Source organism: Hydra vulgaris, chromosome 03 (genome assembly GCF_038396675.1).
Source record: "Hydra vulgaris chromosome 03, alternate assembly HydraT2T_AEP".
Taxonomy (NCBI): domain Eukaryota; kingdom Metazoa; phylum Cnidaria; class Hydrozoa; order Anthoathecata; family Hydridae; genus Hydra; species Hydra vulgaris.
The window spans coordinates 63,502,857-63,520,610 of NC_088922.1; the positions used below are offsets into that span (position 1 = coordinate 63,502,857).

Consider the following 17,754-nt stretch of genomic DNA (forward strand, 5'->3'; position numbering starts at 1 on the left):
ATTCCATACATATCGTATGTTCAATGAATAATCAATTTGTTTCTTTTTTACTAAAATAAATAATATTTTAATTAGATTCTTTTAAAATGGCAAGACAAAAATATAAGACAAAAATTTGTAGCTCAAAACGAAGACTTCAATATACAGATAGTCATTTACGTGATGCTATTAATGCTGTTGAAAAAGGTACGGTTGTGTACAAAGCGAGCAAGACGTTTGGAATTCCTTACCAGACGCTTCGTGATAAAATATTTGGAAGAACTTTTTTGAAGATACAACACTGCGGGTATTAGGTGAACACATTGAAAACAAGTTAGTCAAGTGGTTACTAACATGCACCAGAATGGAATTTGTCATGTCTGTAGTACAGCTATTAGATACTGTGCAAAAATATTTGATTTCCAACAATATAAAAACACAATTTACAAACAACCGTCTTGTAAAAGGTTGGTTTTATACATTTCTGTTTTTTAAAAAACGAGATGAATACATAAACCGAGCTAGAGGAGGAGTAACTGAAAAAGCCAAAAGAGATTGGTTTGCTGAAATACCGAAGTTTTTGGGAGAAAACGCTTAATATTTAAATGATTCGATGCGCGTTTTCAATATAAATAAAACTGGTTTTCAGTTGTCACCAAAAACTTTTTTTTGATGGTCATTCGTCATTCTTTTCGATTGAACTTAGTGAGTTTTGCTCTAAAAATGGAATAATTCTTGTTGCTTTATTCCCAAATGCAACACTTATTTTGCAACCGCTCGATATGGCAGTTTTTAGGCCAATGAAAGCAAAGTGGAAATATTTTTGTCGACAATGGCGCGTTGACCATGAAGGTCCAGAAATAAACAATGAAAATGTGCCAGAAGTATTAAATTCATTTATAATCAATCCTTCTATGGCAAATAATATTAAAAGTGCTTTTAAAAATACCGGAATTTTTCCATTTGATGCTAATAGTGTTGACTACAAAAAAGTTGTTTAAAAATTATCTGAGTCAACTGTTGCTCCAGGTCCTTATTTAGAAGAAAACCATTTAAGTGTAACTTTATCAGCTTCCTCTCCCATAACTTTTATTGAAAAGTGCATTGATCCAAATATTTTAGAACGGTTTAAAATAGCTGACGAATATTTAGGTTGGAAAGGTGATCTTGAATACCTCCAGCTGTACCATTTTTGGAAAAGAGCCTTTTCTGAAACATACAAGACCATAATTTTACCTGATGAAATATAACAGGGTAATTAAAATCTATCAACAACTTGCAATTTAGAAAATGAGCAAGTTATAACCAATATGGAAATGCCTGACTGCAATAATGCAGCGGTAATAGAGCCAAAACCAGCTTGTTTCTGTTTAAAAACAGCAGCAGAACTCATTAATTCAATCGAAAGTGTTTCAATATGGCCAAAATAACTAGTACAGATGTCCAAGCGCAAAATTGAACGTTTACCATCGGTTGTAACATCTGAAACGTGGCAGCAAATTCAGAAGACAAAAGTGCAAGAAAAGTCAAAAATAGAGGAAGAAAGATTAAGAAAGAAACAATTGGCTATGGAGAAAAAATTATTAAATGAAAAAATTAATAAAGAAAGAGAATACATGAAGTTTTTGAAAAAGAAAAAGAAAGTTACAAAAGAAAAAGAAAGCCTTGAAACTGAGTCAGAAAACGAGTTCCATTTAATTGTTGATAATAATTATAAAATGACTCAGATAATTATGATGAAACTCTATCCTTTCTAGTTTAAGAGCATAAAGGATATGTACTAAAGTAATGGAAATGCCTTAAAATCTTTGGTTTTAATTCATAATAATATTTTCATTACTATATAATTAATGTTTATTTAATAATCTTTTTTTTTAATTTATATACCTAAAAACGTTTAATAAAATGTTACTAATGCATTAATCTTTTATTTGAATCCGCGAGCGCATTATAAACCAGACGCTAAAGCAGATTTTAGGATATAAGATAAGTGTCAACAATATACGATAAGTGTGAAACACTTACGATAAGAGTGGAAAACTGCGCTTTAAAAGTTTGATCAAAACGAGTACATTATTGATTTAAATTTGAGTGAGAATAATTTTAAACTAACCTTTATAGTAATATATTGACGGCTGCAAAAAACCATTTTCAATGCATTTCTATTTTTTGAGTAATCTAACGTATTATAATAACTTTGTTAAACTCACGGTAGGTGTGGAAACGACCTTATAAAGATTTTATGTTTCTATCGTATTTGGTTATAATTAAAAAATGTTAATGAGTTGAGAGTTAATACGAGTAAATCATTTTGTATTTTATTAACTGACTTTTTATTTTTCGGGAATAAAAACTCTCAACGTAAACTTATAATGTAGTTTTGTAGTACATGTTCTGCTGAAGGTGACCCTTTTTTAAGAATTGAATTCGCTGATTAAGGAAAAATGTTATGAAGAAAAAAATGAAGGTAAAACATTTCCTTAAATACAAACATCGATAAATACTCTGGTAATCAAACAGTTCTTTGCTAACGTGGTTTTAAGCGTCTTCTTAGAGTAACCTGAAATAATAACTAAAAAAACTACACCGTAAGTAACTGTGTAAATGCTGCTCGAATTGTACTTCAACAATTTATAACTTTTAAAGAAAAACACTTTGCAGCAAATTAGTGTAAGTATGGCTCAAAAAATGCCGAATATATAACTTCACCAGGTTAGATGAAAGACAAACAATTCGTTCAATGGCTGATTAAAATTTTATCTCCAGCATTCAGCAAAAAGGTCCTAGTACCCATATGTTATTAATTAATGGCCTCAGCACGTACGTTAGATACAAGGTTGCTCTATTTTGTATTGAAAACTAACTCAGGCTCATACTACTACCCGCGTATTCGCCACACATTCTTTAACCTATAGGTGTTGGAGTCTATTCCCAGCAAATACATAACGTTATTTTAACGTTGCAAAATGGTTAATATATGGTATATATATATATATATATATATATATATATATATATATATATATATATATATATATATATATATACATATACATATATATATGTGTGCGTGTGTGTATATACATATATGTATATATGTATGTATATATACATAATTATATGCATATATATAAATATAAATATAGTTAATTACAGATATCTTGACCAGGGGGTTTTAATCGAACCATTTTCCTTGGTCCAGGGGACCAAGGAAAATGGTTCGACTAAACAAATATTTGACTTGACGACTAAACAAATATTTGAAGCGATGTAAAACTTGGTCAATAAAGAAGTAAATTAAGCACGGATCAGTAATGAGTTATTTTTTTTTCTCACTATTGATCACTTAATGTTCAAATTCGTTTGTGAACAATGTGAAGTATAATAATACTTGTGAAATGTACAAATGTACTTTATGTAAACCTTACTTTAAAGATATTTTATTTAGATGCAGTTACCCGATGTTATTAAATAAAAAGGCACAATGCACAAAGATATAATTTAGAGTGTTTGAAGTTTGCACCATATTGATTGGATAGTGGAAAACGTGCATCAAATCAAAATAAGTCTGATGACAGAAGGTGATAAAAATACATATGAATTTGATATTGATGATGAAGATAACGATATCATGATTTTATTAAGTTTTTGTTCTAAAAGTGTGTAAATTATTTTTTTGGTTCTATTTGCTTTCAATAATTGCTTTTCAATTTCTATAATTTAGTTATCTGCGTTAAAAAAACAGTACAGGGCAGATTACTTGTAATACTATAACAATAGTATTATAATATAAAATTAACTAATACTAATAATATTAATAAGTGAAAGCTGTCACAATAGAGAACAAGATGTGCAGTACAATAGCATAAGATATTGTACTATGACAGCTATTATAAGTTTATGAAGTATTATAAGTTTCTTTTGTTACTCACAACAACACAATATTGTACAAGAAATTAATATTTTTTCGGATTAAAAGAGTTACGGCGCAAAAAGCTGTATTTTTTAAGGTTTATAAACTCGTATATAAGTTGGTTGAATCAACGCTAAATCAACGTTAATCTAACGTTGTTTTTTGGTTTGTTTTCAACGTTGATCTAATTTTTAGTTTTAACGCTGATTTGGGTTTTCATTTTAACCAAAAATCAACCATTTTGGAACCAAAAATTTCAACAATTTTTCAACGTTGACTGTGCTTGCTGGGTTGTGATGTTAATTAACAAACTAAAGTAAAACAAACGCGTATATAACTGCCTTATGCAGACACCAGGTGGCAAAATAAAGTCTTTTGAAAAACATTTAATTCAGTACCTATAGGTACTGAATTAAACATATGCAGGTAACATGGTGGTCCTCAAATATGTCTCAATCAATTTCAGCTTGGAGAAAGATCTCTCCCCTGTAGCAACAGTGACTGGAATTGCCAATAGAATTCAAAGTGCTAGACAAAGGTAAGGGTATAGCTCTGTCATTTTTCTTGATAACATATTTTAGCACTTCAATTGGGGATGTCACATTACCTGGTAGTAAGTTGATAATAGTCAAAATTTCCGTGAAAAGTTCTGGGCTGTCAATACCACTATTCCCATTTTTATACAGTTTTGTTTTCAATTCTTCACAACTAGTCCTTAACCCTTTCTTTATCAACAGTCTCAATATTAAAAAGGAATCCAAATATTCCACACAAATGATTCAGTTCAGTGAATTGTTCATCCAACCCATGTATGGCTACTTCTATTGTCTCATTGAAGAAGTTAATCCGTAAATTTTCCATTGGTGTAAACTGTGTTTGTTCTGCTGATTCGTAGAGAGATTATTTGGTCTTTCTCATTTGAGGTTGAGGCAGCTCAGTATCAATTTCACAGCCAGCTGCAATTTTCTGAGCTTCAAGTAACAAAATTATTTCTAAGAGCACTGAGAACTACTTTACAATTATTGATATATTGCATAGCTAATTGAAGGTTCATTTTTTCAGACTGCAAGTACTTGCTTGCAAATATTAATCTGCAGCAGGAGTTCATACAATATCACAGTCTTTATGATGAAGGCATATGATAGTTCGTTTGTCAAAGATCTCAGTTTAACAAAGGCAAAGGGATCACTTGTTGAGTTTTCTAATTCTTCTATTGCCTTCAAAATTTCAGGTATATAGTTCCTAACAACTTTTACACTTTCTATTCGAGATTCCCAGCGTGTTTCACTCCATTTCTTTATTGTAGCTCCAATACATTGTTCCATGATTGTCCATCCATGTGGTAATGCTGAGAAAAATGCATACAAGCATTGAAGATATCCAAAAACAACTTTGTTGATACATTGCATTTGCCTGCATCAGAAACATTGAGATTTAAGGAATAGGCACCACACGGAGAGAAGAAAGCCATAGGGTTCTGTTCCAGTATTCTTGCTTGCACTCTTTTGATGCGACCTTTCATGTTGCTTCCATTGTCATATCCTTGTCCTCTGCAGCTATCAATATTTATGTCATTTTCAGTCAGAAAGGTAGTAATTAATATTGTAATTCCTTCACCGGTTTGATCTTCAGCTACCAGGATGCCCAAAAAATATTCTTTAATTGTTGCAGAACTTTCTGAAGTTTCGACAAAACGTACCACTACAGTCACTTGCTCTTTATGGTTCAAGTCTGGAGTGCAAAAAAATATGAGGGCAAAGTATTTTTCCACCTTAAAACAATGAATAATTTCAGTTTGCACTTTCCTTGATATAAATATGATCAGCTCATTTTGAATTTTGTTGCTTAAATAATGATTTGGCAACTGATTGTTGGTTACTCGACGTACACGCTCCTGCATGACACTATCAAACTTTGCCAATAACTCCGTTTGACCAAGAAAGTTTTCATTCCCATAGGCAAAAAGATTTTCCTCACTGCCACGACAAGCCAAATTATTTTTTGCCAAATATTGAAAAATTCCCACAATTTTCTTAATTACTGATTGCCAGTATTGCTGTTCTTGCTGAAAAGATACTATGATGCTGTTGATCGATTGTACTGTTTGCTTTCAAGCGAATTTCCAGCTCCTTCCATTTTATCCAGGAATTATTGTCCTCTTATGAACAATTATGCTCACTTAACATGGAAGAAATATTTTTCCAATCACAAAAGTCACTGGTACTAAGTTTTTGTTTATCGACACTAAACAACTTGCAGCAGAAACAGTATACATCATCTGCTTATTAGACGTATACAAACCATGTTCTTGTTATGGTTTGATCATTTGTCAGGAATCTATTGCAGTTTGAAGCACAAAATCTTCGTTTTGCTTTGGAATTGGAAAAGCAACTCTTTAGGAAAGCATAATCCTTTATCTGTATTGGTCCTGATAGAACCAATTGTTTTCGGAAATAAGACAAATCATCAGTCTGCAGGATCTGAAGAAATCTCGTGAAGCTCAACCTCAGGAATTTTGTTGGTATCAATTCCCTTGATTTTTTAATTGATGCAGGTTCTGGCGAAGGGTTTGGCACAAAAATATTGTGCTCACGATTTTCATTAATTGCTGCTGCATCATCAACTGCTCATGTTAGAAATTTTTAAATGAGCAAAACTTGGTTTTCGTGTTGTGGTCGGGTGTAAAATAAACTAATTTTTGGCAAAAGTTCAATTTTTTTCTCATCATCTTGCTTTTTCTTTCGTTTGCTAAATCCACTTACATAATTTTGACTCATTCTCAAAGTCTACAGTTTTTAGCACCAGTTATCACATTACACAATTTTTGACATGCCCTGTATCATTGACTGTGTCACGGACGTAGTGAGAGCAATAGATGCCGCCCAAGAGTGAGCAGTATTGATGCACAAAGAAGAGCACGAGCATAGTACTACATTGAGCAATGCTGTAATGGTCCCCGCTTCAAAGGCATTTACTGTAAAATTGGACGAATATTTCGTAAATTAAATTTTAAATTTTAATGTTTTTATTTACTTTAGAAATTTGAAAAATATGAAGCTCCTTCGGGGGCCCTTGAACGTTGGGGGCCCCAGGCAGCTGTCTAGTTTGTCTATTTAAGAAGATTCAAAACATTTTGAAGATTTAAATTCATCTATTTATATTTTTTATACAAAATTAAAACAGACAAACAAAAATAAAAAAAGGATATATCAAAAAATAAAATTCTTTTTTTCTAAAAAATGAAAGAGTCTATGCATTGTTTAAACTTAGTAAGTGTTTTTTTATAGTTCTTTTAAAAATATCAATAAATTTTATTTTTTTCATATTTTTTCAAAAACCGAGTTCCACCAGCATGGTACCCGACATGTAATTGAGAAGTCAGATTTTTTAATGATGTTAGTGGAATGTAGTAATTACTTATTTAGTGTCTTGTCTCTTTTTATTTTAATGTTGTTAATTGTAAGTTCTGGTAGTTTAAGTAGAAGGTTTGCAGATTAAGATGGTTTAGCAAACAAATTATATTTAGTTTCATCAGTATTCAATGAAAGTTTATTTGCTTTAAACCACTCATTAAGATATATTAGTTCTTTGTTTATATAATAAAAAATATTTTTTAAATTTGAGTCTGAAAAGAAAATATTAGTGTCATCAGCAAAAATATTATATAAGTGTTTATGAGGACAAATAAATATCATTTATATAAATTAAAAACAGCGAAGGTCCAAGTATTGATCCTTGTAGAACACCGCAAATTATTAATTCAAATTGTGTGCATGTAAAATCAAACGGTACTCTTTATTTACGATTTTCTAAATAACATTGCAACCACTTTAAGTTAGAGTGAACTACTCCATTATTGCGTAGTTTATATATAAAAATTCTTGTGGTTGACAGTATCAAATGCTTTAGATAGATCTAGAAAAATTTTGCGTGTGTAACTATTGTTTTCAAAACCATTTAAAATTTGATTTGCAAGATCAGTTATTGCATTTTCCGTGGAATGATTTTTGCATAAACCAAACTGTTTATGATAAAGAATGTTATTTATTTAAAGATAATTGTACAGTAGGGCATGCCAAAAAAAAATTTTTTGGTCGCGGTTTAAAAACCTATTCTATACATAAAAATAAGCAAAAATATGAATTTTTATTGTTCTATCTTAATTCTAGGTGCCAGAAAATGAAATCAGGATTTTACGAAAATACGCAAACTATGGTGAAATTACGTAAAGAATGGCGAAATAACAAGATTGTACCATTTTGTGTTTAGTTTAAGATTACAATCACTACATGACACATCTATTATAAACTGTTAATAATTTCTTATAGCTTAATAATTAAAAATAGTTAAAATAACTTTTCAGAAAGAAATGGGTATAATAAAAGAGAGGGAAAAAAAGAAGCCACTAAAGTCCAAGACTAGATGACATTAGCGTGAACGTTTTAAGAAATGTTCCGATATTATTGAATATCCCCTTCTGCATATATCTGATCTGTTTTTAAAACATGGGGGTATTCACTGATCAGCTAAAGCTGGCGAAGTTGTTCCTACATTTAAAAGCGCAGATGATTCTATTGCTTCTAACTACAGACCAATTTCTATTTAACCATGTACTTCAAACATACTAGAATGCATAATTCACAATAGACTTTATAATTATCTAGTAAATTACCACTTATTAAATAATAACCAATATGGTTTTCAAAAACACTATTCAATAGAATACGCTGTAGCCAAACTTGTCAATGATATTTTAATTGGGTTTGATAACAGTAAATACACTCTATGGGTATTCTCTATAAATATAAATATGTGTATAAAACAAACCATCTCCAAAACACAAACTGTTTAAAAAATAATTACTTCGCATTTATTAATAGCAGCATCAGCTACTGCAACATAATCTGGACAAGTACTTATCCTTTGAAATTAAATACGATCTACAAAATACAAAAACGAGCATACCGCTTGATATTAAATGCAAACAAATACGCTCGTGCCAGACCACTACTAAGAGAAATTGGAGTGCTTAATGTCTATGAAATAAATATTCTTAACATACTACTTTTTATGTTTAAGTTTAAAATGATATGCACCAAGTATTTTCCAAACTTAGTTTTTTGGTATAATAAATAACTTTATTATACCAAATCATTATCTCGCGGTTATGGAACTTGCTTTTAACAAGTTAATAATCACTTTAACTTCAACTCAACATTTTAAACGTGCAAAAAAACAACACTTATTTGATTTTGATACAAGGCAACTATTATCCTATTATTAAAAGCTGTCTATCTTAGTTATCTAATGTCTTATAAATTGATGCAGCATCTTTATTTATTTTTTATGGTTTTCAACGCGTCCGCATTTAAAATGTACGGCATTATATCAAATTATAATACTGACGCAATTCGTAGATGCAATACGTTGATACAGATTTATTTTGCATTGTATGTATATAGGAATGAGTATATATGTGTGAGTGTGTGCTCACGCGCGAGTGTATAATAATAATAAAAGTAGAATATAAGAGAGAATATAAAAAAAAGCTAATAAGAAATAATAACTTTTTTATTTTATTTTTTTTAAAGACAGTAAATTGATCAAGGCAGTTCTCGCTTTAATTTCTTTTTTCCTTTTTCACTTTTATCAGTCTAAACTTTTATGCGTAATATTTTTAGCTCATTTTAAATGACGAAAAAAAAAAAAATGTTACAAGGTTTTAGCGCAAATATGTGACGAATATTACTCCAACTAAATAGTCAAAAATTGCGTGATGTAATTTGTGAACAACTGCTAAATCCTCGACACTTAATTTAAGGAAATAATTTTTAAATTATATTTTGAAACAATAAAAGTGTTGTCTGAAAACGATTCTTTTAGTCTAGTATGATTAGTAGTAGTGCACGCGAATAACTATGAGTATAAACACATTTTCAAAGATGGTAAAAAAGATTTAAAGTTTTATATCATTGAAATATTGAGAGTTTTTGATTGAATACTCATTTAAACATTATTGTAATTATTCATTAAGTTTTACTACTAAAAACTAGAAATATTTAATTTTCCTTTTCTTTTAAATAAGTGTCTAATTTTTAAATAAGTCATAGAATTGAATTTTTCGCTTAGAAAAATTATTTTCTAATTTATTTACTTAATATTTAGTTTTATCTATGTTCAGTGAAAACGCTTTTTCGATAGCAACACATTTGATGTGTCTTTCTGGTACTGAAGAGAGTTCTGCAGTCTACGTGGCGAGATGGCTGGTTTAAAAACGTAAAGATAAATTATTATCAATATAATTAATATGTTGAAAATTAAAGTTTACTTAACTAGTGAAAATGAAGACTTTATTGAATAGAATCATAAAGGATAAATCTATCTATCTACCTATATATATATATATATATATATATATATATATATATATATATATATATATATATATATATATATATATATATATATATATATATATATAGAGTTCCTGATAAATTTTGTAGAATTTCGACTCTTAATAGTTTAGGTGCCATTAAAATTCGTTTGCAATGTCTTTATTTGCTGATTTATGTTTTTTGATTTAAAACTTAACACTTTTAGGCTAATAGCAATATAAAATTAATTTCAGGGTACCAACATTTTCAGGGGGACAAACAGCATTTGTTTAATTCATGAAATTTGTGTTTTATAATTTGTCCTGTTTTACTATGTCTTCTTTAAGTGCATTAATATTTTTTGCTGACTATTGTGATTTAATTAGATTTATATTATATTTTACTTTAAACTATTTTTAAACAATATTTACACATCGTGCATACTTTGCTTCAATGTTTTCGATACAAAACAATTTTTATCTGTTTTAAAATAATTTTCTAGTAAAAAAACTGTCTAAAAGTTTTAGATAATAAAAGGGGAGAAAAAAATGGACATCAGTTCTAAAAAAAAGCAATTATTCAATACCTTCTGAAAAATAAACATTACTCGATAAGTGAGATATCAAGAAAGTGTTAGATATCAAGATGCACTGTAAACAGTATCAAAGACAAATTGAAAAACGGCTTTCCATTAGATATTCAGAGGCAAGGCAAATGTGGTCAAAAAAAAAAGAAGATAGCAGCAAGGAATGAGAGTAAGCTTGTGAAAATAAAAATAAAATAGATTTGCTACATACTCAGCAATTACTAGCAAGTTGAATGAGGTGGGGCTAAATGTAGCAACAATCACTGTTCGACAATTTTTGCATGGATTGGGCATCAGAAGTAAAAGACCAACACAAAAGTCAAAATTAACCAATTCTCAGAGAAGCGCCTAGATTGGCAAAGAAGTACAGTTGTTTCGCTGTTGATGTGACTGGTAATCGGCAAGTCACTATAATACAAAATTAAATCTTTATTGCCTAATATTCCAGTGTTGGTATTTAGTGATTGCTTTTATTCTGTTTTCTCCAGTATGCTTCAGCGATAAGTCTACCATAGAAATTATGACTCAAAAGGCACAATATGTGAAAAAGGCTTTGAATGAAAAATTCCATGAAGATATAATCCACGCAATTAAACGCCCTCCTAAAGTCATGTTTTGGTCAGTTATTAGTGGAAAAGGCCTTGGTCAACTGTATATTGTGGATGGAATATTGAAACAGGAATACAATACAAAAAAACATTAAAACTTTTATCTCAATTGAAGAATCTCAATTGGTTTCCGAATTGAAGATTTCCGAATAAGCAGTAGAAAATATTTAAGATCGAGAAAAATTTTTGTCTGTATTTTTATAAAAACCTAAGTTTTACCTCTAAGACGATAAAAAATACAAAAAATATTAACATGGGCTAATAATTTGATCGGGGATTGTATATGTATAACCTTTTTCAACATGCAACAACATGCTCATTGTTTCAAATTATCAAAAATAACGTGAAACAACAGCTAAAACCTTAACACCTTCGGAAGAAGGGCTAAAAATTTTGAATGACATTTTTTTCAACCTAAATAATTTTTATTTAACCTTGTAAAGGAAATTGTCCCATAAGAGAACCAGACTTTGAAAGTGCTGATGCGATAACTTCTAACTTAACGGCATTTGTCCATAATTGTATTTTACTCTTTGTAAGGCAACAGTGGATACCTGTCATCCACAAAAAATTTACAGTTCTACTAAAATAAAAAACATAATTATGGTCAAATGCTGATAAAAATAAAATCATATCGGCTCTTTTAAAGCCTAGCTCTTTCTCTTTTAATATCAAATCCAATTAAGTTAATTAAGCAGATATGTTAGGTATGCAAGAATTTACATTTAAAATGCGCAAAATTATTTTTTTAAATAATATTAAAAGCTTATCGAGCGTAAAAATATTAACAACTGGTCACTGCCGCAAGTTTTTACTGCATTATTTTTAAAAATATCGGTTATTGATGCATAATGTTTTTTGTCCGACTCAACTTTTATTTCTTTCCAAGGTCGAATCACAAGATTCGGCAAATCTAATATACTTTTGCTTATGATGACAATCAAAATAGTTGAGTAAACCTCGTTCAAGTCTTCGTCAATGAAACTTGGTGAAAGAACCAGACTCTCTGATAGAGTTAGCATCAGTAAAAAATGATCCTTGCAAATCCATTCGACCATATCACCAAAGTAACCAGAGTTTGAAACAAGTTTCGACAACACGTACAAAACGTCGAGTTGTGATCGTTGAGATAGCTCGCTTAAAATTATAAGTTACAAACTTTAAAATGAAAAAAATACTAGTACTAATAAAATACTTATAAAATAATAACAACTGAAAACCATATTTACTTACTGACAAATTTGAAGGCCAGATAATGATATTAACAAAGCTTCACTCAAGTAAAGTCGGGGCGAGCAAGTCAATGCGTCATTTTTTACAAATGTTTTTGTGATTAAATACAAAAGATTAAGATACTTCTCTGCTTCTCCAATTCTATAAAATTTTATAAAATTTCTATAAAAACGATTTTAAAAGATAATTCTAAATAATATGAACCTTGAAAAAGAGAGGTTCTTAACAAGCTTTGGTGGGAAAAATTTCGGAAAACTATTAAACGTCCCTCCTGTGTATTAAGTACCTAAAAGTACATTTTTTTTCTACAAGCTTGAAAAAGAATATTTCATTGGCTTAAAACTGTAACAGCGTTTCAAGAAAAAAAGAAGAAAAAAGAAGAAAAAAGAAGACAATGGTTATTTTTTATATTTAAAGTGTTATTTTTTTCACTTTATTCGGAACTTGAATTTCTTAGTTTTTTATTCTTGCAAATTAAATTCGCGAAATGAAAAAAAAAAAATAATAATAATGAAAAAATTTGACCTTAATATTAGCCGTTACCTATTACTTGGCCTTTAAAAAGTTAAAGACAAGTTTTTAAAAGAACTGTATCATTTGTCCTGTATGTTTGATCCTAATCATTTGTTGAGTTATGAGTTTTTGCTAAATATCACTCTGAGCTAATATCTAACTGTGTGAATATCATAATATATCACTCTGAGCTAATATCTAACTGTGTGAATATCATAATATATCACTCTGAGCTAATATCTAACTGTGTGAATATCATAATATATCACTCTGAGCTAATATCTAACTGTGTGAATATCATAATATATCACTCTGAGCTAATATCTAACTGTGTGAATATCATAATATATCACTCTGAGCTAATATCTAACTGTGTGAATATCATAATATATCACTCTGAGCTAATATCTAACTGTGTGAATATCATAATATATCACTCTGAGCTAATATCTAACTGTGTGAATATCATAATATATCACTCTGAGCTAATATCTAACTGTGTGAATATCATAATATATCACTCTGAGCTAATATCTAACTGTGTGAATATCATAATATATCACTCTGAGCTAATATCTAACTGTGTGAATATCATAATATATCACATTGAGCTAATATCTAACTGTGTGAATATCATAATATATCGCTTTGAGCTAATATCTAACTGTGTGAATATCATAATATATCACATTGAGCTAATATCTAACTGTGTGAATATCATAATATATCACTCTGAGCTAATATCCAACTGTATGAATCACAAAATATCACTCTGAACAAATATCCAACTTTGTGAACTCTGTGTTCTGTTTAATTACTTAAAACTATTCCAAAATTGAACTTGTCATTATGAAAAAGACACAAACCGATTTACAAAACATTTTAAAATCAACAAAAAAATGTTGTTTTTTTTTTATTGATAAGTTTGACAAGAATTGACAATAGGGAGGGGCGTTGGGATGCTTCAAAGCAAACAAATAAAGTCATTATTTCAAATAAAATTGTGATTATTATTGAAGATAACTTCAACAACGCATGAGTGATTGAATTTATATTATAGATATAGAATAAAATTTTGATTAGTTTATATATTATTTGATGAGGTATCAACTGTTCTATAATATAACTTGCTGAGATCTACTAATATATAAACGTATAATTTAACCAGGGGTGGGGTGGGGGTAGGCGTTTACATGAACTGATATTATATATAAGGGAGGAGGAGGGGAGGTTTGCCAAAAATTGACAGAGTTTGACAAAGTAAAGGATGGGGAAAGGAGGAGGGGGGAGGTGAGGGAGGGGAGGGGAAGAAGGAGGAGGAGGAAGAGAAGGAGGGGGGGGGCAACAAATTAAGAAAAATCGCTTACATCATTTATGGATAGCTCCTAAGTATGTATACAAAATATTAATTGTTGTTTTAAATTTAAACAATTATAACTAATGAAAACAAATTAAATTGGGTTTATGCGCATAATTGTTTTTGCTTATGGCTTAAATACTGGGCTTATGCGCATAATGGCATAAACATATGGCTAAAACTTCATTTACCAAGTAGAGGCAATATCAATGTTGCAAACATAAAATTTAAGAAAATTTTGTTAATGATAGCTCATAAAATGTCGTTATAATATTTATCAGCGGGAGACATAATATTTATCATCGAGAGGCATATATAATATTTATAAGCAAGAGGTGTATAGATTTATTAGCAAGAGGTGTATACATTATTTTCCAAACAGTCTTTTGACGATTATTCTGCATTAATTCAACTTAATTTTTGAGTATTTCTGATTACTGTTAAAACTAACGAGAGAAAAATTTAAATTCTATTTGAGAAACATTTGTTTATATAGCATTATATTGATATATCTACAATGTAGGTATATACATTTATGCACAACTCGTAAATTGTAGTGAACTATGGTGTCAATTTTTATTGTTTTAATAAAAAAATATAACTAACGCAAAAATTAAAAAATAACAGCTAGCGCAAAAAGAAAAAAATATAACAGCTATCGCAATAATAATAAGCTTGTCAAATCGCATTATATTTACATAGGGGGAAAAAAAAAAAAAGAAAAACGTTCAAATTGTATTTTGATTTCTGAACTTATTTATGCACCAAATAGTGACATCTTAAATAGAGACACCAAATAGAGACATCTTAAATAGAGACACCAAATAGAGACATCTTAAATTTGGTAGTTCTGTTTAGAGCTAATTCAAACTTTAAAATTAAGTAGTGTTGCAAAACTCTGACCTGAAGCTGTTTTTCCCGCTGAACAGTTAAATTTGCGTTTTTTTTAGCACAAAAATTTCTCTTTAATATTAATTTTTAAAGGAAAAGGCAAGGAGAAAATCTACCTATAAATGTTTGCGAGCATACTGGAGGTTTAAAAAGAACAAAAAGTAGCCTTATCTTGATTGTAATCAAGAGGTCTTGACATATTGAGTGGTTCCAAGCCATAAAATCACAACTGGCAAGACTTAAAAGATTAATAAAAAAAAAAAAAGAGAGTAAACTAAAAATCTATATTTAATTGCTGAGCAATTGAGAAAAAGTCATATTGACCTACTAAATAACGTGTCAGCTAAGTTTTACTTAGACACAATGCAGCCGAAAAACCATTAGAAAATGCTGGAATGATCAAGCATTAATTGCATTTTGCCCATAGGTATAGGATGATAGTAATTTTCCTTTATAAGCAAGGGCCGAATCCATGTGCACTGACCTCGTAATTCTGACATATTTAATCCTCTATATACACAGAAAACAGTTGATGAATCTGAACGCATAATGGTTTAGGGCTTTTTTAGCAGTGCAAAAAAACGAGAAACTTTATATTTTCTCATTATTAACAAACAAATTTTTTAACATTATATTGTTTAGAAACAAAACTCTTACGCCGCACTATGCATCGCTTAGCAAAAATAGGATTTTGTACATATTTTTTAGTGATTTTTTATATTTAAACTTTTTAAGTTATTTTTTTTTTGCATTCAGTTTTTAATTCTCTATAAAAAAAAATTGTTTTTAGCGTTTTTAAACTTTTGATATTTTAAGGGTTTTTTCAAGGTTTTAAAAAACTCGCATTTTTGTTAAAATCTTTTCAAAGTGTTAAATTTCTATATTATTTTTATGCGAAATTAAAATAATCATATATTTAATTGAATGTAAAACTTGAAATAGAAAAAAAAGGTTTTTGCATAGCATTTATTTAGTGATTTTTAAACGAGGTCGCCTCGTTTTTATTAAATATAATATAACTACTGCGAATTGATTTTACTGCCAAGCAAAAATATTCAGGCGACCTCTGCGACCTCATGCTTTAAAATCATTTTTACTACTGTGAGTTTTATTCAAAAACCGACTAAATTCTGTGAAGTAAATAAAAATTCCGTAGTTAAATAACGTACAGATTTACCTTGCGATGGCTTTTATAAATTATCAAAATGGCTACACTTACTCTTCGCAACTTTTAACACATGCATTTCCTCCAAGGCATATATTCTTAAGAAAAAAAGCCTGTGCCAAATTTTTACAGTCTAAGTTTATTGCACTAAATAATGCTGGCTGTATGGTTAGTTTCAAAATTTTTGAGGCTGGCTTTTGAGTTGATAAAAAAACTTTAACAAATATGGAAAAAAAGCAGTTTGTTCTTCACTAAATACAAAGATTTTCTGGATAAAAAATAGAATACAAATCATATCTCTCGTAAGTTTTTTATTACTTTTAAAGTAAAATGTTATATATATATATATATATATATATATATATATATATATATATATATATATATATATATATTTATGTACATAGCATAGAAACAGACCCTGAGCAACAGATGAGGAAATATGAGGAGGGACAGCTTATTTTAAAAGAGGGTAAAAAGCTGATTCAGCAGGGTAACCAGCTCATTAAGCAGGGTGAACAAAAAAGGAAGAAGGGCCAATTAATACTTGAAGCTCTTGGACTGAAATTAAACAGGTACGTATAACGTGTGTATGTATATATATATATATATATATATATATATATATATATATGTATGTGTGTGTGCATGTGTGTGTATGTATATATATAAATATATACATTGTGTGAATATATATATACATATTGTGTGAATATATATACATATTGTGTGAATATATATACATATTGTGTGAATATATATATATATATATATATATATATATATATATATATATATATATATATATATATATATATATATATATATATAATATATATATGTACACACATTTTATACATGTTTTAGATGAAATACTGTAACAATCGGAACATCTGAAGCAGGTATATTTGCTACACCATGTGCACCAAAACCTAGAAAATCTTTTTCAGAACTCACGAGTAGGATGAAATGTAAAAGAACTGATAATCTTCAGGGAAAAGAACTGGAAGAACTTTAATATGCTGTAAAAAGGTTTGCATCTAAACCCTCTACAGACCCAGGTCTACTTTATATGGTCCAAATTTATTATTGCATACTTTTTGCAATTTGAGACTAACAGACAGAACATGGGCTT

At 29.3% G+C, this 17,754-nt stretch overlaps 1 protein-coding gene across 1 annotated transcript in view; it reads right to left on the reverse strand.

The window, feature by feature from the left end:
• Window positions 1-12,146: 12,146 nt before the first annotated feature.
• Window positions 12,147-17,754, reverse strand: part of LOC100204624 (uncharacterized) — a 132,439-nt gene continuing 126,831 nt past the window's right edge. The window contains exons 26-27 of the mRNA XM_065793968.1: window positions 12,694-12,834; window positions 12,147-12,597 (exon numbers count right to left, since the gene is read on the reverse strand). Of these exons, the coding sequence (XP_065650040.1) occupies window positions 12,219-12,597; window positions 12,694-12,834 (520 nt within the window). The 3' untranslated portion in view covers window positions 12,147-12,218. The remainder of the gene's footprint in view (window positions 12,598-12,693; window positions 12,835-17,754) is intronic.